General features: G+C 36.6%; 1 protein-coding gene across 6 annotated transcripts in view; it reads right to left on the bottom strand.

The window, feature by feature from the left end:
* NF1 (neurofibromin 1) overlaps nucleotides 1-22,945 on the bottom strand; it is a 248,699-nt gene that overhangs the window by 114,761 nt on the left and 110,993 nt on the right. For all 6 annotated transcript variants that reach the window (XM_082678058.1, XM_082678063.1, XM_082678062.1 and 3 more), the window contains 15 exons: nucleotides 21,027-21,106; nucleotides 19,359-19,482; nucleotides 17,551-17,712; nucleotides 16,142-16,391; nucleotides 15,517-15,590; nucleotides 15,206-15,289; nucleotides 8,700-9,140; nucleotides 8,160-8,299; nucleotides 7,794-7,916; nucleotides 7,236-7,319; nucleotides 6,373-6,489; nucleotides 5,037-5,218; nucleotides 4,706-4,917; nucleotides 1,422-1,583; nucleotides 1,180-1,283 (listed from right to left, as the gene is read on the bottom strand). In XM_082678058.1, the coding sequence (XP_082534184.1) occupies nucleotides 1,180-1,283; nucleotides 1,422-1,583; nucleotides 4,706-4,917; nucleotides 5,037-5,218; nucleotides 6,373-6,489; nucleotides 7,236-7,319; nucleotides 7,794-7,916; nucleotides 8,160-8,299; nucleotides 8,700-9,140; nucleotides 15,206-15,289; nucleotides 15,517-15,590; nucleotides 16,142-16,391; nucleotides 17,551-17,712; nucleotides 19,359-19,482; nucleotides 21,027-21,106 (2,339 nt within the window). The remainder of the gene's footprint in view (nucleotides 1-1,179; nucleotides 1,284-1,421; nucleotides 1,584-4,705; nucleotides 4,918-5,036; nucleotides 5,219-6,372; nucleotides 6,490-7,235; nucleotides 7,320-7,793; nucleotides 7,917-8,159; nucleotides 8,300-8,699; nucleotides 9,141-15,205; nucleotides 15,290-15,516; nucleotides 15,591-16,141; nucleotides 16,392-17,550; nucleotides 17,713-19,358; nucleotides 19,483-21,026; nucleotides 21,107-22,945) is intronic.

Genomic DNA, 22,945 nt, shown 5'->3' with positions numbered 1-22,945 from the left:
GCATATTTCACTGGAGTTAAAGTACAGAGAACACATGAAAGAATGACAAGTAGTGATGTGGATTATAGTCAGATGAGTTTTTTTCTTGCAGTCAATGGGGAACAACTGATGGTTTCCAAGAAAAAAGTGACAAAAAATTTTAGGTTTCAGAATAATTCCTGCAGTAAATGATCTGCAAATAAAAAGATAATGCTAGGACAATAATTAGAAAGCTACTACCAAAGTCAATGGGATTGGAATTTCCCAGGTAGCACGGTGATTATGAATCTGCCTGCCAATGCAGGGAACACGGGTTCAAGCCCTGGTCCGGGAAGATCCCGCATGCCGTGGAGCAACTAAGCCCACGTGCCGCAACCACTGAAGCTTGCACGCCTAGAGCCCGCGCGCCGCAACAAAGAGTAGCCCCTGCTCGCCACAGCCAGAGAAAGCCCGCATGGAGCAACAAAAACCCAATGCAGCCAAATATTAATTAATTATTTTAAAAGTCAATGGGATCGATATGGCATTGGCTAAATAAATTATGATATTGCCAAACCACAAAATATTATGCAGCAGTTAAAAAGAATCCGATTCATTACCTTTCTATACTGACAAAGAATGATCTAAGACACAGGGTTATGTTAAAAAAAAAAGTTGCAAAACCATGTATATATTGATAATATCTTACCATTTATATTAAGTGCTCATATTATAATATAGTTTCTACCACTAGAAATATGTATATGCAAATGAATTGAAAAAAGGACAGAAGAACGGCCTAACTAGTAACAGTACTATGTCTCTAGAGGTGACAGTCAAAGATACCTTTAATGTTATTTGTAACTTTCTTTAAGAAAAATGTATTTGAGGGACTTCCCTGGTTGTGCAGTGGTTGGGACTCTGTGCTCCCAGGGTCGGGGCCCGGGTTTGATCCCTGGTCACGGAACTAGATCCCACATACATGCCACAACTAAGGAGCCTGCGAGCTGCAACTAGGGAGCCTGCCTGCTGCAACTAAGACCCAGCGCAACCAAATAAATAAATATTTTTTTAAAAAAAAAGAAAAGAAAAATGTATTTGTGTGTAACTTTTATAATTAAAGACTAATCTTAAGAATCAAGGGGAGAAATTATGAGGGCCTTGCCTCATGCAGTGGAAATGAAAAAATGGAGAGCTGTTGCAGATGAGAGGATGACACACCTGGTAGGATCTACTTCAAAGCTAACATGCTGCCAATCAGAGGATGTGATCACAATCCGTAATAAAGGATCCAGGAGTTTCTGTAGGTAGGTAGCACCATATACCTAAAGAAATACACAAGTAGGAATTTATTATGCCTGCTCCAAATATCTTGCATTAAAGAAGACATTCTGCTCTGTACATAATCACTGTTTGGCATATCTCCGCACCAAAAAAAAAAAAAAAGATAAATGGATACAAACCTTGAAACAGAAGGTCATTATTTTACTGGCCAAGCTGTTGCCTCGGAAAAGAGTCTGCATGGAGTCTGCCAATTCTACTTCCTTAGAAAACATGTTCCAGAGCAGTTGGTAGAGTAAATGCCGAGAGTCAAATAGAGTCACTAGAACTCGAGCTAGTTCATCCTGAGAACAAAATAAAATTGTGTCAGTGTCAACAGTTCCATTTTTCCTTAAGCAGGAAACTGAAAGGCAAATTCAAAGCTGACAACCACCTGCTGAACTGAGGTATATGGTGACTGATTAAGTTTTCCCCTGGGATTTATCTGTGTATATCTGTCTATGACAGATGACTATTTCTATACACCTACAGTAGCTGCTAACTCTAAGGATTAAATGATAAAAGGTAAGAGAGGTCAAGGGTTTACCAGAAGACAAAAAAATCCAGGATTCAGTTCAAATTCTATGACAAAATGAAAGAAAACAGAAATAGAAGATGATGGCAAAGAATTTGATATGCACAGATCATTTTCTTAGAAAATCAATGAGGGCAAATAAGACTTCGGTGACCACAGAGCTCTACTCTCTTCTCATATGGTGAGGGAAACTCAGTGAACGCTGAACACGGCTAGGCAAGAAACAACAAAAATGGAAAAACTACAGGATTTGCAGCAAGTCAGGAAAAAGACCTAGGCTGTGCATTCAGAACCCAAAGATTAGCCAGATTTACATACAAAGTGGGGATGAGTGGCTAATTCCCATCTAGGTCCTAAACGGTAAGCCTCATAATTCCCCACAGTAAAGTATCTTTTGGTACATTCAAGAAAAATGAACGTGATAGTAAATCACTGTTTAACCATACATCTTGGGAAGAGATTTAGAGAGAACAGGGGTAGCCATAATAAGATGGCCCAAACTTCAATCAGTGTCAACAAAGCCAGGATCATGGCCTGTAGCTCCTCTAATTCTTGTCTGGTCCCAGGATTATTATAATCTGTTATTCGAATAAAGGAAAAAATTTAACAATCCTAACCACAGATAACTGAAGCCAAATACGACCCAATACGCTGCTATACTTCCTACAGTTACATAATACATAATTGACTAGATATAAAAATTCTATCCTCCATTTTAAAGCCAAGTGTAATTACGAGAGATAATTCAGTTACAAAATAAAACTATTTTTAGACTGTTGTGCTAGTTTTTTCCACTCTAATCCCTCCCCTGCAAAATTCTGAAAACTTTAAGCACCAGAATTTACTTATTTATTTTTTATAGTATTTTAATTTAAGAATAACATAATAAAAATAACATCATAAATCCATAACATGTTAGCATAAACAATAGTTTTTGTAAAAATAATTATATTTTCCAAAACAACAACAACAAAAATCTGTGAAGAGTAGTGTTGTTTTGTATTTTTGCATTTTTTAAAAGTATCTGGCTTTATAAATGGTAGTTGAATTTTCATATAAGCACCAGAATTTAAATTTACAAAACAGAACTAAAATTTTTAAAGTTATCTTGTATTTTGTTTAGATACAGTTCGAATAGATCTGGCCTAATATAAAAGTCCTTCTGTAAAAAAAAGTCATTTAGTATAAAACACATAAGAAATGATTTACTGAAAGAAAACAAAATGATTAAAGCCTCTTGGACTTAACTAATTCTATTTTATTGAAAAAATTACTGATAATTTTTAGCGCTAATTATAGGTAGGTGCTAAAAGGTAATTCAGAATTCCATTTTCAAAATATATGAAGATCTGTGAACTAATGTTAGGCTTCAAGAGGATTTCAACAATTTCCTTTTTCTAACTCACTAGCTACAAGCAGGATTCCATCTTCATTCATTAAACGATTACTTACTGAGTCATTGTTATATGCCAGGTTGTACTTTAAGACCTGGAACTACAGCAGTAAACAACATAGACCATAGTCTGCTCTCATGTAGCTCACATTGTGGTGGAAGGAGACCAAGCAATCAAATAAACAAGATAATTTCACATAGTAAATAACTGCTGCAAAGAAAATATAACAAGGAATGGAATAAAATGACTGTGAGTGTGGTTTTGATTGGATGGCCAGAAAAGACCTCACTAGGAAAGTGATATCTGACTTGAAACTTGAATAACAAAAGACCAGGGAATAAGTATTCTAGGCAGCAGCAGCAGCAAGGGTGCTCAAGGGTAGAAATAAGCCTAACATGTTTGATGGCCACTGTGGTTTCAGTCTGGTGAACAAGAAGGAAAATGGCATAAGATGATGTCAGAGATGAGGCAGGACCCAGGCTGGGTAGAGCCTTGTAGACCAGGGTAAAGAGTTTGAGTTTCACTGTAAGTATGAAGAATAAGATCCTACAGCTTTTAAGCAGAAACACATCTACAGGCAACAACAGATTAGATATAATTAGATACAATTATAGATATAATTATAAATTAGATATAATTTACTAAAATGAAATGAAATCATTTTCAGTACAGTATAAACTAAACAGCTTTTTAACATGGAAAGGGACAAGCTTTCTCAAATGTTTAGCATGTTACCCAAAATGACATGGTTCTAGGAAATTTTTTATTAACAGACGGCAAATAGCCATATTATGTCTTCTGTATTTAAAACAAGCAATGCCACAATTTCAAATGCAAATAAGAGTGGTTAAATTTTTAAAAAATTATATAACGTATTACAGAAAAAAAGAGTTGTGAACTAGAGGTATATCAATAGTAAACAGGCATAAGCCTTGAATTCTAGTTCTAGCATTACTGACAACTAAATATGAGATTTAACCCTAATTATCTCATTTAATGTATGAAGACACCAGACCACATCAGGGGTTTTAATTTTCTTTTGATGAGTGCTCAAATGGAATTTTTCAGTGGGTCAGGTAAGGAGTTTGAGTTTTACTTTAAATATGTGAAATAAGATCCTCATATTTAAGAAATCTAGTGAGGGCTAGAAGAGCCAACCACGTTCCACAGCTGAAAATCACTCAAATAATATCTGAAGTTTCTTCCAGCTCTAAAAGTTTTAGCAATTAATTCAATTCACTGATACACACTACTATATAGAAAATAAACAAGGACCTACTGTATAGCACAGGGAACTATATCCAGTATCTTGTAATAACCTATAATGGAAAAGAATCTGAAAAAGAATATATATATATGACTCAATCACTTTGCTGTACACCTGAAACACTGTAAATCAACTATACTTCAATTAAAAAAAAATTCATTGAATGAATGAATTTTGAAGCATCTGCTATGTGCCAGGCACTGTTCTTCTGCTCTTACTCAATGAACTTACCCACTGAGAACAAGGGACCACATTGGCCAGAGCCATAGCTATTGGGAGCTCTCCTTGATCACCCATCATTGTGACCAACTCCACCAGTCTCTCAAAACGATCTGCCAACACGGTTTCTGCAAGTGTGTCAAATTCTGTGCCTTGTTGAAGGATTTTTGTCAGAACTTCCATAAATGTAGCTCTTGTCTGAAGATCTTTGTGATAACCTAAACCTGATATGGACAGACAGATGCAAATTTACTAACATGGTCTTTCTGAAGTAATTCCACTTGTCTTACATGCCAGTTCTCTAGGTTTTAAATTTCTAAATGAAGCTTTCATTTTATCTCACCGATGGAGTGCATGAGGCCACTGTCCACGTTAGCATTGAGTAAGTTTGACATTGCCAGGACTGTACAGTGCCTCAGTGATGCCAGCCTCCGAGACATGCCACGTTTCCTGCCACCTGTTTGTGCATTTTCATCTTCAACTTCACTACAGTCGTTCAAAAGGTTCATAAACAATGTGAAATACCTGTGAAATAAAAAAACTGACCCTTACCCAGTGAAGGCCACATCAACCAGACAGCGAATCAGACATTCTGAAACCATCACATGTGCATCACATGAGTGGCTCTGGGTATCTGCTTCTCTCCAATCTTGGGGTAATCAGCCAGCATGGCTCATTATGAAGTGTTTTGTGTTGAATATGATTTTATCCTGACAAAGCTCAGTACATATTTCGTAATACAAACACCAAATACATGCAGTGTTTCCTGGCAAATGCATCACTTTTAATGTTTAGAATATAAAAATTATTGGTCCAAACAGTTTAGACAATGACATTTTAAATGACTTAAGGAGGTGATCTGGGTTTTACTACCAATAAAAATTCACCAATCGGACTTCCCTGGTGGCGCTGTGGTTAAGAATCCGCCTGCCAATGCAGGGGACACAGGTTCGAGCCCTGATCCGGGAAGATCCCATATACCGCAGAGCCTGCACTCTAGAGCCTGCGAGCCACAACTACTGAGCCCGCGTGCCACAACTACTGAAGCCCGCACTCCCAGAGCCCGTGCTCCGCAACAAGAGAAGCCCCCGCCCGCTGCAACGAGAAAAAGCCCACGCCTAGCAACGAAGACCCAATGCAGCCAAAAATAAATAAATAAATAAATTTTTTACAATTCACCAATCAAATTATTTTCTTTAAAAACCACAAAACACTGGATTACTGGACTGAATGTCAATATTATGACATAGTATGAGTGTGTTTCATGTTTGGTAATTGCAATCATTGTTGCTTTTGTTGTGGTCATCCATTTACAATGCTTGGTGTCAGTTTATTTATCTCTTGTAAAAATAAAATACAGTGTGTGTGTGTGTGTGTGTGTGTGTGTGTGTCTGAAAAAAAAATACAGAGTGTTCAGTAGAAAGAAAAGAAAATTAAACCACAAAACACATGTGCATCACATGAGTGGCTCTGGTATAGGGCTTCCTATACAAGCCGTATCATGGATAATATTGCTTCAAACACATGTTATATTTTGTGAGACAGCGGCTGATGGCCATAATAACAAAGCAACTGAGGTCCATTTTCTAAATACAATCATTTGCTACTTTGGTTACACTTTGTTTTGTTGTGTGTGGGGCTTTGTTTTTTGCTTTGTATTTTTGGTGACTGAAATTTACTTAAGAAATAACTGTGATTTGGCTTCCATCAATTCCACACCATCTCCTTCCTCAGGCTGCAGCGGAAGACCAGCCAGGAGTGAAACTACTGCTTCCATGCTTGCCTGGTCCAAATCTCTGAAGGAAAAAAAAGTTTAAAGACCACAAATCTTTCAGGTTCTTCCACTCCACCTTCCCCTCAAATAAACTTCCTCCTAACAGATACAAACTTTAATAACTACCTATTTCATTAAACAAATTACTATGAAAACCTAAATAATTTGAGTTAATATGCAGAGCCCAGAATGCCAAGACATTTCAAGTTGGGGAGAGGGTGATAATAACTTTCTACAAAGTAATCTTGGCAAAATGACTACCTTAAATTAAAAGCACAAACTATGGAACCAAGGCTGGCCAAAGAAATATACGTGAATGGTTTTTGTGTAATACATAATGTTTAAATATTTCTGATACATTACAGTAAGTGTTTATCATTAGAGCAAACTTAAGCAATTACATTTTAGAAAGACTCAAAACGACTAAGTTCCTCAAATAATATCTTTATCCAATCAAAAATTAAAAACAATCTAAGGCTTTATATACCTTATTTTCCAACTGTAGACTATCCTCCCTAAACAGACAACCCAAGCTTTCCAAACATAACACTCTCTCACATTTGTTTTTACTGAAAGTCTTTTAGTTAAAAAGAAAAAGAAATAATAAAGATTAGTATCTTTATATAATTCAAATGCAAAAGCTTGATATCCCAAAAAACAATTTCAATACACATAAAATATATGTATACAAACTATAATGAAGTAGTAGTAACACCTAGAGTAAACCTGCTGATACTTAGTTAAAGGTCTTTTTTTTTTTTTTTTTACCTTGTAAGACATTTGACATCATCATCTGCTGCTTGGTTTGATGTTCCCATAACCCAATCTGTCAGGTATTCTACCATCTTATTCCTATAGAATGGCAGAGAAAAAGAAAAGAGGACACAGCTTTTTTAAAGCCACACATACACTTTTAGTCATATAAGAATTTTTAATAGTTCAAGTAATTTTCCAAATCACCCAAGCAACATGACAATTTCATAAAAGAGATACTGCTATTACAAATCTAACAGTGAGAAGGGCGCAAACATGAGCAACCTGGGTACCCATCCACCACATCAGCCCTTAGGTATGGTATCCATTTGGATACAGAATCAAATTTTTGGCTCAAGTGTAGTGTAATTTTAGAAAAAGGGAGCACTGTCATGGGCACAAAGGTTTGGGAAATTTGAAAAGATGTGAAGAGAAAAAAAAACCACACACACATAAAATGCTCCTTTTTCACCTTCCCCACTTCCCATGATAACCAGGTGCACACTACTTTTCTGTACTTCACTTAACATAATAAGATCTACAAGACTTAACTTTGCTCTTTTGAGAACTCACCTAAATTTCATCTCTTGACAAAATGAGAGGTCGTCTCTCCTTGCCATCATTACCTCCACTAACTGACACAGTTTCGTTTTTATTTGAATTGCATGGACCATATTCCCAAGCACACGAACATATCTAGACACAGAAGCATTAAAAAAAAAAGATCCGATATAAACAAAAGAGAAGATTTTCTAAATGCTTTCACATGTAACCATAAGAACTATAAGATTTTCATTTTGTTTATATGAGAACATATATAACTTCTAATTACCTTATTATTACACCCTAATTTGGGTGCAACAGAGAAAAGGATAGCAAATTATTTCACTACTAACTACCGACACCAATGAGTCTGCTACACTTCAGTAGAATGCTTACCTGACCAGATTTAACATCATTGTTTCAATGCTAGCTTGCCCCAGATGTTCAGAGCTGCCTTCAGTATGATTATCTAGTAAGTTCTTCATTATAGCTATGGTTTGCTCCACGAACTGAGTATTGGTGTCAGTCAATAAAACCTATACGAAGAACAAAACATTGGGAATTGATTTGGGAATCAATGCACAGCAGACAGACCACAGAGAGATGAAGCTGCCTGATCTAAATGTCATACACATGCAGAAATTCAACCATGGGCACATATCCAAATGTGCACACAGATACACACAGACACTCATATCCACACCCAAGACATTGTTAACCCCAGGCACGCCCATGCACTAGAGTCCCTAAAAAGCAAATTGACTCCTACATTAGACGATTCTTCTTTTTGCAACGTTTTCACCTATTTTTTTAAAATTATAAGTGAAAATTCACGCCAGTATCGAAATTAAATAATCTAAAAGGAAAAGGCTTCATTATTTCAAATGAGTCACTCTATTCACAGGGAAGGGTGAAAAATAAAAGAGAACACTTTACCTGCCCTTGGGAGTCAAAAAACTTGCTGATGGTATTCTTCAGTTTGTTAAAGAGCATTGGATAAAGAGCAGGACTCAATTCTAGACCCACCAGATCCTTAACATTGGTCCGTATCTGAAGTCCCACTTTCTCATGGTTACAGACCATTAAGGATAGCAATCGATCCATAAATTTGCTGACAGGTGTATCTGCGTTTCCCTCTGAGGACATCACTGAAATCATGGAACCCTTGCGTTCACTGACTGGGCCCATGGGTGGGCTATAGGTTGCCAGGCCAGAATTGCTTCTCTGCTGCAGGCATACTCCCCCAAGGGCACAAAGGAAGCCAGTCATGTTGATCCATTCTTGTAGGGAGTCTGTGTCAGACAAATCTATGGATCCTCCTCCACTCACATGAGACATTCGCCTCTTAACGATGGTCTTGTGAAGGCTTTCAGCAGCCTAAACACAAAATTTTTATGGAAAGCATGAATTCAACCTCAATTGGTTGAGAGATTTGACAAATTACTTTTTATCCAACATTTCTTCCACGACAAAAGAACATTTTTTACATTTAAAAAATTCAGGTCTTCACTCTGTAATTTCTAGTCACATCAAGGTACCTTACTGCTTGAGGATGGATGAGTCTTAAGTTACAGAATTGAAGGTAGTGATACACGTATATCCAGTATCAGATACAGAAGGTGGTGATGGAATGCAGTTCAGGAAGGAACATACTTTCAAAACATTTGCTTATATCAATTCCTGGACACAGAGGCCATATCTGTGCTGCTTCAAGGAATATAAGCATTTGGAGATTTTTAACCAAGTAGTGTGTGCACTTAATAACTTAGTGATTGCTGAAGTTGAAGTGCTCTGGGATCAGCTTTGTAAACATTGTACTACTATTAACATATTGGGTTAGCCAAAAAGTTCATTCGGATTTTTCCATAAGCTCTTACAGAAGATCTTATAGATTCCCACATGGCAAGATGAGAGTAACCAAGTGGAAGAACCACTGAACGTAGAAAAGAGTGTAATGAAGGAGTACAGAAAAATTTAAAAATCAATAGAAAAAAATAATACTCTACAAGAATTTGTAACCTGACAGAGGAGGAATCTTCCAGGAGTTCTGGTCCTTTCAGTTTATGGAATAGAGATGAGAAAGAAAAACTTACTATGTGTAGCAAAAATTTTTCAGATTCAATTTCCCAACTGCTTGCAAGCATAATACTCACCTTACTATAGAGGATGTATCAACCTAAGAAAGCAACATATTAGGGACAATGGATGATGTGGAAGTGCCACTGCATTTGTTTCATTAGGTACGTCTGTTTTATGGGGAAAATGACCTCTCGTGAATGACTGCTTTGAATATGGGACTCTTAAAACTTTGCCATTTCTTACAGCACATGGATTTACTACAGTTGTATCTAGTATTAGAATATGGCTACATATCTCTGCTGTCATGTAGCACATTATCTCTTTTAGGACCTACATTATCAGGTATTTATGCAAGTTCCCTGATCAGGAGTTAAGACCGAGCGGGGCTCACAATACGGATGACTTAAAGTGTACCACAGGGAAAGAACCATTGAATACAATGCTATGCTTTGTTTATTTTGCGGTATGCGGGCCTCTCACTGCTGTGGCCTCTCCCGTTGTGGAGCACAGGCTCCGGACGCGCAGGCTCAGCGGCCATGGCTCACGGGCCCAGCCGCTCCGCGGCATGTGGGATCTTCCCGGACCAGGGCACGAACCCGTGTCCCCTGCATCGGCAGGCGGACTCTCAACCACTGTGCCACCAGGGAAGCCCTTTACGTGATCTATTTTGACTAAGAGGTTGACTGGGCTCAGTCAAATAATGAATCAACTTCACACCTTCAACGATATATGTAATAATGAGTCACTAGCATCAGACATAGAAAGTCCATCGCAAAAGAACTTGCAGACTGGCTTATAAGCAACAATGTGGTAGAGCAAATATATGGACTGAATTTCATACTGAGATTATCAAACACTGTCAAGTGACTGAATTTTTTTTAGCAGCAGCAGGATGACTGAGTACTTAGCATATTGACTACATTTGGGCTGCAGCACAGCTGAAAACACTGTAGTTGGTATATGCATGATTTATTTCCTTTATTCATCAAGAATTTGGATCCAGTACCACTTAGACATCTTCTTAATCTGGTTTCAGCTCTTCAGCCAAGTGTAAGTACTGAACAGACATTATGCTTGGCATTGATGTTAATTAACGCATTATGGAATAATGTATTAGCAGCTAAGGCTCAGCTACCTAAACAGTTATTTGGCATCTTTATTAATCTTCCCATTGAAAATAAGAAAGAGGAAGAAGAGCTCAGAAGACCAGCTCCATCACCTTGGTCACCTGCAGTTAGTCCTCAAAGCAGCAGTAACAGTGAAACTCATCAGAATGGAGGCAGTGATATTGAAATGGATGAGCAACTTACACATAGAACGAAACAGATGCAATAGCAACTTTCAGACACAAAGAAATCCAAGCAATGAAGTTCTGACAAAACTGCCAACAGTGGTGAAGATGGAAGCAGTGGTCCTGGAAGCAATAGTAATGGATCTAGCAATGAGGTGAATTCTACTAATGCAAGCCAGTCAGCTGAGTGCTCTGGTAATGAGGGACAGTCAGAAGACACTGCAGATTTGAAGCCCTTCAAGAAGATGCAGATCATGGTCATAATCCTCTTAAAAGCAGTTGTGGTACGGATCTTTGGTACAGAAAGTTAGAAAGTCAAGCAGGCATTTGCTTAGAGGATTCCCAAGGCCCATCAGCAAGCAATGGAACAGGAAAGGACCTGTTTTCTAACCCTGAGCCGATGCCATCAGTAGATAATCAAATACAAATGCTGGATGCCTGTTCACACGCTGAAGACCCAGAACATATTTCAGAGGAAATGAATGCTGCTCATATAGCAGAAGCATCTCAGGAATCTTGCAGTATTACACGCACTGGGGACTTCCTTGGGAGACGATTGGAAATGAATTATTTGCTTGTCGGCAATTTAGCATCACTAAATTCAGCATCACTACCACCACCACCACATCATCATCACTACCATGATGGGCATATGGCTGATGATAAGCTAAGTACAGATGATGTCAGTTGCCGTAGCTCCCAGGTCAGTGCAAAATCAGAGAAAAATATGGCTGATTTCGATAGTGAAGAATCTGGGTGTGAAGAGGAGCTAGTTCAGATTCATTTCACAGGCAGAGCTACCATCTCATCTCTAACAACATCTTGCCAATGTAGCATCTATTTACCATGAACATCTTAATCAAGAACCTATAATTCATAAACATCAATTCGACAGTAATTCTGTGAAAGACATTAATTTGGATATTGTTTGCAAGAAAGGAAACACCTTGTTGTGGGATACAGTCCAAGATGATGATACAGTTAATCTTTCTGAAGGATTAATAAATGAAGCAGAGAAACTTCTCCGTTCCTTAGTATGTTGGTTTACAGATAGATCTGAATGAGATTTATTGAAGGTTGCCTCGAAAATAGGAAACAACAGGCAAATAGGAATTAAAAATTTTTTTATGCAGTAGTCAAAGTTCATTTTGCGTATTCTTATCAAATAGGTGTGGTGAATTCATAGCATTTAACGTACCATTATCAACCTATTTTTTAGTAATTGTGGTTTTCATATTAGGTTTAAAGACTTCCCTTACAGGGTTCATATTGGGTTGGTCAAAAAGTTCGTTCGGTTAATGAATATGTTGTTCAATAAAGTTCTTGGTGAAAATGAAAAATGTCCTTAAAACCCAACGAACTTTTTGGCCAACCCAATATTTTATCATTGTCTTGCTTTTATCAGTACTTTTCAGCACTTTTCTTGATTAGATCATCTCCAACAGAAACAAAGGAGTAATAGTAATACTTATTCTCTTCTTGACTCTGGAAACATAGTGGTGATTACTGTGGTTTCAAATTACAGTTAAATGTTCTTAAACTGTGTCACAGTAAATATAAAAGAAGCTAAATAAGTGACGCGACGTTAAACTGAAGCTGAAATATAAACATTTTGATTATGACACTGTCCTTTCATCTGGGGAATCTTTTGTGTCTTGACTTTTACAGTGCAGAAAGAATTAGATTGGTGTTTGTTGTCTAGTTTGAATTCTGCTATATATTTATATACTTCTTATCGGGGCTCAAATGATTACCACAAGTTTCTTGATTTTCAGTTCTGTTCCACTGGTACAATTTCAAGTTTCCCTTGTCTTATACTGTTTTGATAATGTTGTCCCATTCTCTGACATAACTGAATATATTATATCATATCATATCATATCATATCATATATTTTCAGAGTAGCTCTGCCCAGGCCTGATATAAATGTCTAATTTTATTGAATATTTAAGTGCTTCAAAATATTTATCTAGTTGAATTAGAAAAAGTATGTACAATATTTTATTTCCTACTTTTGGTCTTTAAAGGGTTATAATTTGAACAATCCCAAAAGAAAAACTGCTTGTTCGTGCAGGTATAAGAAAGCACTAATAGACCCCTGTTAGTGGATCAGTTGTCTCATTTTGTATATACTCTTTAAAAGGAATGCTTTCCATGGCTGGATGATATGTGATCATTTCCACAGATATTATGCCTGTTCACTTTAAAATGTTAGTTATCTTTTACAAGTTTTTGTGAAACTGTCAAACAGTTTTTCAACGTGATTATATCCATTTATATTCCCCATATGCGCATCTGCATACCCTGTGACCCAGCAATTCCACTGTTCAGTGTGGGCCTTACAGAAATACATCTATAAGGTCAGCAAAAGACACGTTCAAGAATGTTCAGAGCAGCACTATTCAAAGTAACTAGTCGGTGTATAACTATCCAATGCCAAAAAAGAATAGAAAAGAAAAATTGAGGACTGTTAAACAAAATAATATATTGCAATAATAATAAATGAACTACAACTGCACGAAATAGTGTGGCTGAATCTCACAAACATTATGTTAAGTGAAAGAAGCCAGATACTAAAGTATACTTCTATTGCTCTGTTTATATAAGTTTAACAACAAGAAAATGATTGCATTCAATCAGGACAGTGGTTACTCTTGGTCATTAGTGACCAGAAGGGGCACAATGAAAGCTTCTGGGATGCTGGTAATGATTTCTTTCTTGATGTGGGTGCTGGTTGCACAGGTACGTTCACCTCCTAATATTTTGCACTGTCACTTTGATTTACACATATTTCTGAATGTATACTTCTATTTAAAAAAACTATGCAAAGATGCAAAAAAAATTTTTTTAAGTAAAAAAACCCAAACTTAAGATTATCATATACATTTTTAAAGAGCCACTAAAATATTTTTATCATAGACTAATATAATCAACACAGGATATCAAATTTCTTTTAAAAAGCTTTGATTTACATGAATGAACCTTGCAAACATTATGCCAAGTGAAAGAAACCAGTCACTAAAGACCACATGTTGCATGATTCCATTTATATGAAATGTCCAGAACTGGCAAGTCTACTCACACAGAAAGTAGCTTAGTGGTGGCCTAGGGCTGACGGCTGGCGGCAGAGGTGCGGGGAAAGGTTAGGGAATGACAGCTAATGGGTGTGGGTTTTTATTAAATTGTGGTGGTGACTGCACAACTCTGCATATACTAAAAACCACTGAATCACACATTTTAAACAGGTGAATTTTATGGTATGTGAATTGTATCTCAACAAAACAGCTACCAAAAAAAAAAAGCTTTCATTTTAAAGCCACGTGTCCCTCTCCCAATAATGATATTAGGTACAGATTTTTGCTTCACAAAAACATAACTTTTTTTCTTGTTCTAAAAAGCATGACAAGAAAAAAACAATGGGAGACTAATGAGTTTTTCTAAAACACCTAATAATGAGAACAATATGGCCATTACAAATCAAACATACAGAAATATCAATTGTAAATGTTCAGGGTAACAGATGATAACAGTTGATGAATGAAATGCCCAAATTTTAAAACTTCATTTAATCTATGGTTCAGTCTTCTGGCCACCAGATCCCTTAATTAGAATACCTAATAAGATAGTAAAATGTATTGTTTCAATTTTAATTTATTTTTCTCTACCTTTGTTGCTCCTTTCCTGAAAATTCTGTGAAATACTCTGACGGAGAAAGAGAAAGAAAAGAGGGGAAAGAAATGGTCCTACCATAAATCATCTCTAGCTCAGAGCTGTCCAATATTTCTGCAATGATGGAAACATTTAATATCTATGCTGTCCAATAGAGTAGTCAACTTCCACATGTGGCTATTGTATGACAGAGAAACTGAATTTTAATTGTTTTTAATTTTAAATCAAACTTTAATTTGACTAGTGGCTACCATATTAGTGCAGGTTTAGATGAACCACAACTAAATATCAGTCTGAAGACATCTACATACTTATTATACTAAGAGGTCACTCACAAAAGATGAAGTAAAGTACATATGTTTAGGAGATCAATCAATAGACAAAATCAACTTCACAAACTCACCTGGCCATCTTCCATTTTGGCTTTTGGGTAGTTGAGGATTAGTTTTGTAGCTTGTTCCCACTTTGCATGTGTATCTTCCCAAGCCTGAAATGAAGGCAATTACCGCTTGAAAGCAACTTTAAACCTAGAGCTAAAAATCAATCAGTAATAGGCAGGTCTCAAACCTGGTGCATATTATAATATCCTACTTATAATATGCACATATTTTAGACTTGCTTCAAAAGCTATTCCTGGTCACATATGCATAACACCAGGCTTCTAAAATTGAGGGTGGGGGCCTGAGAGGGATATTTCTGTTGCCAAGGGCATACCTCAGTGTTTCCTGCGGTGGGATGCTCAATTCGCCGTAGTAATGCCATCACTCTTTTCTGAAGTGCTGCTCTTCCTAAGCAAAGACAACAACAAATCAACCTACTGCACTTAGAGCCCTGCTTGCCAACAGAGAACCTGGCAAGCCCAACCCAAAAGGCAGAATAGGAGGAGTGGAATGAATACTTCAAATGATAAAGCTGAACACTTCCTTGTACCAGCCTCACAGGAAAGGGGCACTTAACTGGGACTCCACAATGTCCACAGCCTAAAATAGCTACTCCCACCTAAACTTACTCACAACATGTGCCAATGTTTTTAAAACTTCACTACATACAGTTCAGGCAGAGTAAATTATATAATCTATAACTGAAAGCAATTTATACTGCCAGTTTTTAAACAAATGTATATGGCATATTAAAAACTCAGTGAGAAATTAACAGCTTATTTCAAATACTATTTACTTTCACCTTACCTTGTGCAGAAAAGGATTTCAGGTAAGCTATCTGAATTAGCCCTGTAAACTTACAAAGTAGTAATCTTAGATACATTCTTATTTTCCTAGAGCAACCAGATGTCACGTGATTCAAGGCAGACTGAGTGAAAAAAACATTACCCATGATTTACCTGTTGACATCATATTGCTGACAGAGGCAAACTCCATGAACGTGTTATAGTTGGGCAAGAAGTTGTGCACTGACACTTCATCCACCCCACACCGGATATCCGCTTCCTCACAGAGGTGACGAAAACAGGACATGGCAACCAGAACAGCTTCAGTGTCAGGGCTCCACAGAAACATGTACAGGGCCACTTCTAGTTTGGTCTGGGCTTGTCGGCATATTGGCGGGGTTCCGCTGTACCCTGCTGCACTATCCTGGGAGTCAGGAGTGGGAGGCAAGTATTTGCAACTTATGTAATTTTACTTACAAAACCCAATAATACAACAAGCTGTGTATCAGATATGTCTGCATACACTAACCCGCAAGAACTTTTCCCCTTTAACCATGATAGGATTTTCAAACCTCAAAATATCTCACCTGAATGAGAACTCAGATTATTTGTACCAACACAATACTACTATCTGTTCAATTTCAGCTAGAATAGGTATCCTTTCCAGATCCCAGAAATGTAGATTAAGTCTAATATGAACACAAATAAAACATGCACAACACAAATCTACTCAATGAAAAATATAACACACTTCTCAGTCAATCATAAACGACAAAGGAAGAGGAAGTAACATGAAATTCTATCCACCCTGAGGGAAGAAATAAAATAATCATGCTGCAAAACTGACTTAACTAAGGACATGAATAAAAACTAAACATTACTGTAGAAGATACACTGGGCTCTGGATAACATATTCCCAAAACACGAAATAGAGAAATCCTCATTTACAAAATGAATGCAAATTCTGCAGGTAAGACAAGAGTAAATACCACACTGCTTAGTAGTTGGTTTTTTTTTCCTTCAACTGAAGATTATATTGTAAATTATGGATTAAAAAAAAGCTTTGGTCTGAAAAAGAAACTCTAATAATTTGAAATTTTCACTGGTATTATGATTTATTTTTAAAGGGAATTATGGACACAGAAGTCATGAGAACACTTACGCATAACATCAAGCAACATGCTTTTGTTCCCAGTAAATCTGTACTCTTTTTAGTTGACAGAACTTTTAAACTTCTGGGGTATGAATGGTCTTTCTTATGGGATAGAGAGTTATAATAATTATAGTTATCAGTTAAAGCTTATAAGTGTCAAAAAATCAAGTGCTGTTTACACATAATCTCATTTAATCCTCACAACAATTCTGGGGCAGAAATAATTATTATCCCCATTTTAAAGTCAAGGAACTGAATCACAGAGATGTTAGGAACTTGCCTGAGGGTCCACAAAGAGCAGTAATAGAACTACAAGCTAAGCAGTTCTTCACTATGCTATATTACCTAGTTGAAATTTACCCAAGTTCATTCCGAAAAAAATACAGAGCACAGATGATGATACAAGAAAACTACAAAAGAAACTCCTTACCATGGATGAATTTCCTTTTCCCTTTCGGAGAGAGGTTCCAGGAGTACAAGTACGTAGTAATTCTTCATGATCTATGGACACCTGACTGGTATTTCCACTTGAAGGAACATCACATCCTACTCCATAAAGGAAGAGAAAGTGACAGGAACTTCTATCTGCCTGCTAGAAAGAAAAAATAAGCCTTTTCAAAGTACTGATAACCAAGAGAAATAAATATTTAATATAAGTTGTCTTTCTGTTTGAGACTATCCTGGAAAACCTCTCCTTCCATCTCCTGTTCCCCTCACACTGAAAAACATTCACTAGAAACCCAGTAGTACAAATAATGTTTCCTCAATATCTCTGAAACTCCTCTCAGTTTTCCACTCTTCAAATCATGAGAATCAACAGATTCTAGAAATGTAAATTAACGTTTCTAGGTTTAACAGAGACACAAGTAAAACATCAACAACATAAAGCTACCACATGAAAGATATAATGTACTTCTCGGTCAATTAAAAACGACTACGATTGCCTCCCATAAGACTTATATCCTGTGCTATGGTCAGGATAACTGGAAGTTGACTCTTTTGAGATTAAGTTCCTCTGGACCAGAATTAACACTGGTATATAAGCCATATATAAGAGTGACTTCACTGACCAGAAGACTACAGATTCATTACTGGATTACCAATGCTTGTACTCTGGAGAATTATACCATAGGCAAGGGCATGAAACATGAAACATCTTGTTCCTTATCTTTGGAATAATGCCAAATTCCACTATATTAACACACTAAGATAAGCCAGATATAAATAAATCCAACTTACCATTAGCCCATTTCTAAACAAAGAAAATTTAACAAGCTGCATGGTACACTGAAAAGCATACGCGTTTGATACATTTAAGATTTCTCGGGCTTCCCTGGTGGCGCAGTGGTTGAGAGTCCGCCTGCCGATGCAGGGGACACGGGTTCGTGCCCCAGTCCGGGAAGATCCCACATGCCGCGGAGCGGCTGGGCCAGTGAGCCATGGCCGCTGAGCCTGCGCGTCCGGAGCCTGTGCTCCGCAACGGGAGAGGCCACAACAGTGAGAGGCCCGCGTACCGCAAAAAAAAAAAAAAAAAAAAAAAAAAAGAAAAAGATTTCTCATAGATTTTATCCATTCTAGAAATGGATAAAAATTCACTGAATCAAGTACTCCTAAAACTATGCTGTAATAGAAGAACTTTTTAATTGACTAATTACAGAAACTTTATGTTAAAAAAAAATTAAGGCTCTTCTCTAGCCCCCAAAACCTTCTCACCATACTCCAATAGTTCAGGATCAAAACTTTTCACTCAACCCCAAGGAAGAAGACTCCTGGTATTTTCAAGAGGTAAAAGCTTTCTCGCAGAAATATAAATAAACCTAGACTGAGGGCCCTCAATCTCTTCCCTTCAGCTTCTTTACATATACAGATAGATAAGATTCTCTGGGCTAGCTTAGCCATAGGATTCAAGTCTTATGTATGAACTTGAGAGGACAGATAGACTATGTTGTTACTCAATCTTCTTTGGTTATAGCAGCCCCCACTCCTCCTAGGACTGCCCCACAGAGTCCGGATTAACTCAACTAGACTTTATCAGGATTGTGGCTTTAAGGCTAAAGGCTCAGAATAATTTTTAAAGAGTTGATTTGTCAGCCATTGTCTTCTGCACAAAATTTCCCTTGAAGAGTGTAGGAGAGAGGAGCTGAATTAGGACTTAATTTGGCTAATAAACACTTCCTTAATGTCTTCTCATTACCATTCCAAATATTCTTCCATTTTGAAAGATGTCACTTTGCTTACCTTATTTTTAAGAAGAAATTTATTCCTGCAGATCAAAATTTCCCGCAACCATTTGAGAATTTCTGTGCTACTAAGCATTTGATGGCTAGTTAATTTCTTGCAGATGTAAAAAAGCATTTGTGAGCTGCAGAAACAAAGTTCACTGTCACCAGCATTGTCAACAAACAACATAATGCAGATAAAATCAGTCCATAAGAATGGCATTCTCTAATAATGGACAAAGTCTAGAGAAGCTTATTTTCCTTTCCAGGATTTGTTTTAGAGAAATGATTATCAAAATGTTAACAGCATGATCATCAAATGATGTACGTATACGGACTACGTTAAAAAAAAAAAAAAAAAAGCAAGTACTTCTAAGCCCCCTACTCTCCCAACTTCCAGCTGTTTTATCCATACATCTCATCCTTGCAGAGGACTCAAGAAAAAATTATAGACCAGGTGCACAGCACAGACTGTATGTGAACCTAATGCTCTAGAGCAGGGGTCTGCAAACGACTGCCTGCAGGCCAAATCCAGTCCATCATTTGCCTTCGTAAATAAAGTTTTAGTGGAACACGGTCACACCCCACTCATTCATTTACATATTGTCTATGGCTGCTTTCATGTCCCAACAGCCGAACTGAATAGTTATAAAAGACACTACCTGGCCCACAAAGCCTAAAATATTGACTACCTGGCCCTTTAGAGAAAAAGCTTCCTTATTCCTACTCTAGAGCTGCACTGTCCAACACAACAGCCACTAGCCAGCCACATGCGGCTGCTGAGCACTTGAAATATGGCTTGTCTAAACTAAGATGTCCTGTAAATATGAAACATATCAAATTCTGAAGACTTTATTTAAAAAAGAATGTAAAATATCTTTTTAATAACTTTTATATTAATTACATGTTGAAAACTATTATATATATACTGGGTTAAAAAATATACTATTAAAATTAATTTTACCTGTTTCTTTTTACTTCTGAACGTGGCAACTAGAAAATTTTAAATTACATATGTGGTTCACATTACATTACTATCAAAAAGCATTGCTTCAGAGTCTAGGATTTAACTCAGCTGCCAAGCGACTTGGTGTACCCACTTCTATAAGAAAATGACGAAACTTGAGGCTTACACACTTACATTTTCCTCAATGTGTTACCTCTGTGCTCACTGAAAGGTAATAATTTATATAACCAAGGAAATAAATTATAAAATTTATATATATTTTGCCTTCTAAGCAGATATTCTGTATTAATTCATCCACCAAAAACACTGGTATTATCGAAAATGTATGAAAGATCATAGTTTAGAAAACTGAAATAAACTATTAACATTACAAAATTTTAATACTCTAAGATTATAACTGTGAAAATCAATTTAAAACACAGTTGTAACCACACAAAATTCCGAAATAGAAGAGAACATACCAAATAACAGTACTTATGTTTGGATAATGAAATTTAGCACAATTCTTAAAAATTTATTTTCTAAACTGCTGTGACAGTGTTCTTACAGTTAAAACAAGAAATAATCTAATAATTTCAAGTCAAATAAAATACAAACTCATAAAACCTCTGGAGGTATAAATGAATAAAGTTTTATAATAAACTAAGTACTACAGAGTTAATATTCAAAGACAAAAAATACAAAATAAAATTTTAAATTGAAAAATAACAGTGCATATACCTGATTTCCCAAAATGTTTCTACAGGAGCATCAGGATTCCACAAATCAATGCTATCTAACTGATGAAGAACCAACAGAGCCTGAATTTTTAAAAAAGAGAAAGAGAAGACTTATTCAAAAGAGTTTTGGTAAACATAACACTGGAGTATTTATTTTACAGATGCTAACTAATTGAGCTACTTAATTGTAGCCTCAACACACAGTATAGGGCACAACAGAAAAACTCTGAAGAACCAAAACCTCTAGGGGATTATATGTATTATATATATATATAATAATATATATAAAAAATGAAGTTACTTTATTCCTATCAGTCTTACTTTAAATGGCATATACACATAAGTTATATACTGATGAATTCAGAATAGCAATATACATGTGTAAAAAGTGCTTTAAGACACAAACAAAATAATTTCAATAAGTATCAAAGAACTCTATAGAAAATAAAAATAATCCCCAAGTAAGGAGATCTCTCCAAAACTAATACACACAAAAATATTTTACCTCAAGACAATATGGTACTGGCACAAAAACAGAAATATAGATCAATGGGACAGGACAGAAAGCCCAGAGATAAACCCACACACCTATGGTCAACTAATCTATGACAAAGGAGGCGAGGATATACAATGGAGAAAAGACAGTCTCTTCAATAAGTGGTGCTGGGAAAACTGGACAGCTACATGTAAAAGAATGAAATTAGAACACTCCCTAACATCATACACAAAAATAAACTCAAAATGGATTAGAGACCTAAATGTAAGACCGGACATTATAAAACTCTTAGAGGAAAACATAGGAAGAACACTCTTTGACATAAATCACAGCAAGATCTTTTTTGATCCACCTCCTAGAGTAATGGACATAAGAACAAAAATAAACAAATGGGACCTAATGAAACTTAAAAGCTTTTGCAAAGCAAAGGAAACCACAAACAAGACAAAAAGACAATCCTCAGAATGGGAGAAAATATTTGCAAACAAATCAATGGACAAAGGATTAATCTCTAAAATATATAAACAGCTCATGCAGCTCAATATTAAAAAAAACAACCAACCCAATCCAAAAATGGGCAGAAGACCTAAATAGACATTTCTCCAAAGAAGACATATAGATGGCCAAGAGGCACATGAAAAGCTGCTCAACATCACGAATTATTAGAGAAATGCAAATCAAAACAACAATGAAGCACCACCTCACACCAGTTAGAATGGGCATCATCAGAAAATCTACAAACACATGTTGGAGAGGGTGTGGAGAAAAGGAAACCCTCTTGCACTGCTGGTGGGAATGTAAATTGATACAGCCACTATGGAGAACAGTATGGAGGTTCCTTAAAAAACTAAAAATAGAACTACCATATGACCCAGCAATCCCACTACTGGGCATATACCCAGAGAAAAGCATAATTCAAAAAGACACGTGCACCCCAGTGTTCACTGCAGCACTATTTACAATTGCCAGGTCATGGAAGCAACCTAAATGCCCATCGACAGACGAATGGATAAAGAAGATGTGGTACATATATACAATGGAATATCACTCAGCCATTAGAAGGAACGAAATTGGGTCATTTGTAGAGACGTGGATGCATCTAGAGACTGTCATACAGAGTGAAGTAAGTCAGAAAGAGAAAAACAAATATCGTATTAACGCATATATGTGAAACCTAGAAAATGGTACAGATGAACCGGTTTGCAGAGCAGAAATTGAGACACGGAAGTAGAGAGCAAACGTATGGACACCAAGTGGGGAAAGTGGAGTGGGGTGCGGGTTGTGGTGTGATGAACTGGCAGACTGGGATTGACATGTATATACTGATGTGTGTAAAATGGTTGACTAATAAGAAAAAAAAATAATTATAAAAATAAAAATAAAAAATAAAGTCAGTCCATAAAGTCTGACAAAAAAAATTTTAC

This window comes from Grampus griseus (genome assembly GCF_964374135.1).
Source record: "Grampus griseus genome assembly, chromosome: 20".
NCBI classification, from domain to species: Eukaryota; Metazoa; Chordata; class Mammalia; order Artiodactyla; family Delphinidae; genus Grampus; species Grampus griseus.
This window is presented reverse-complemented; position numbering and strand designations above follow the sequence as displayed.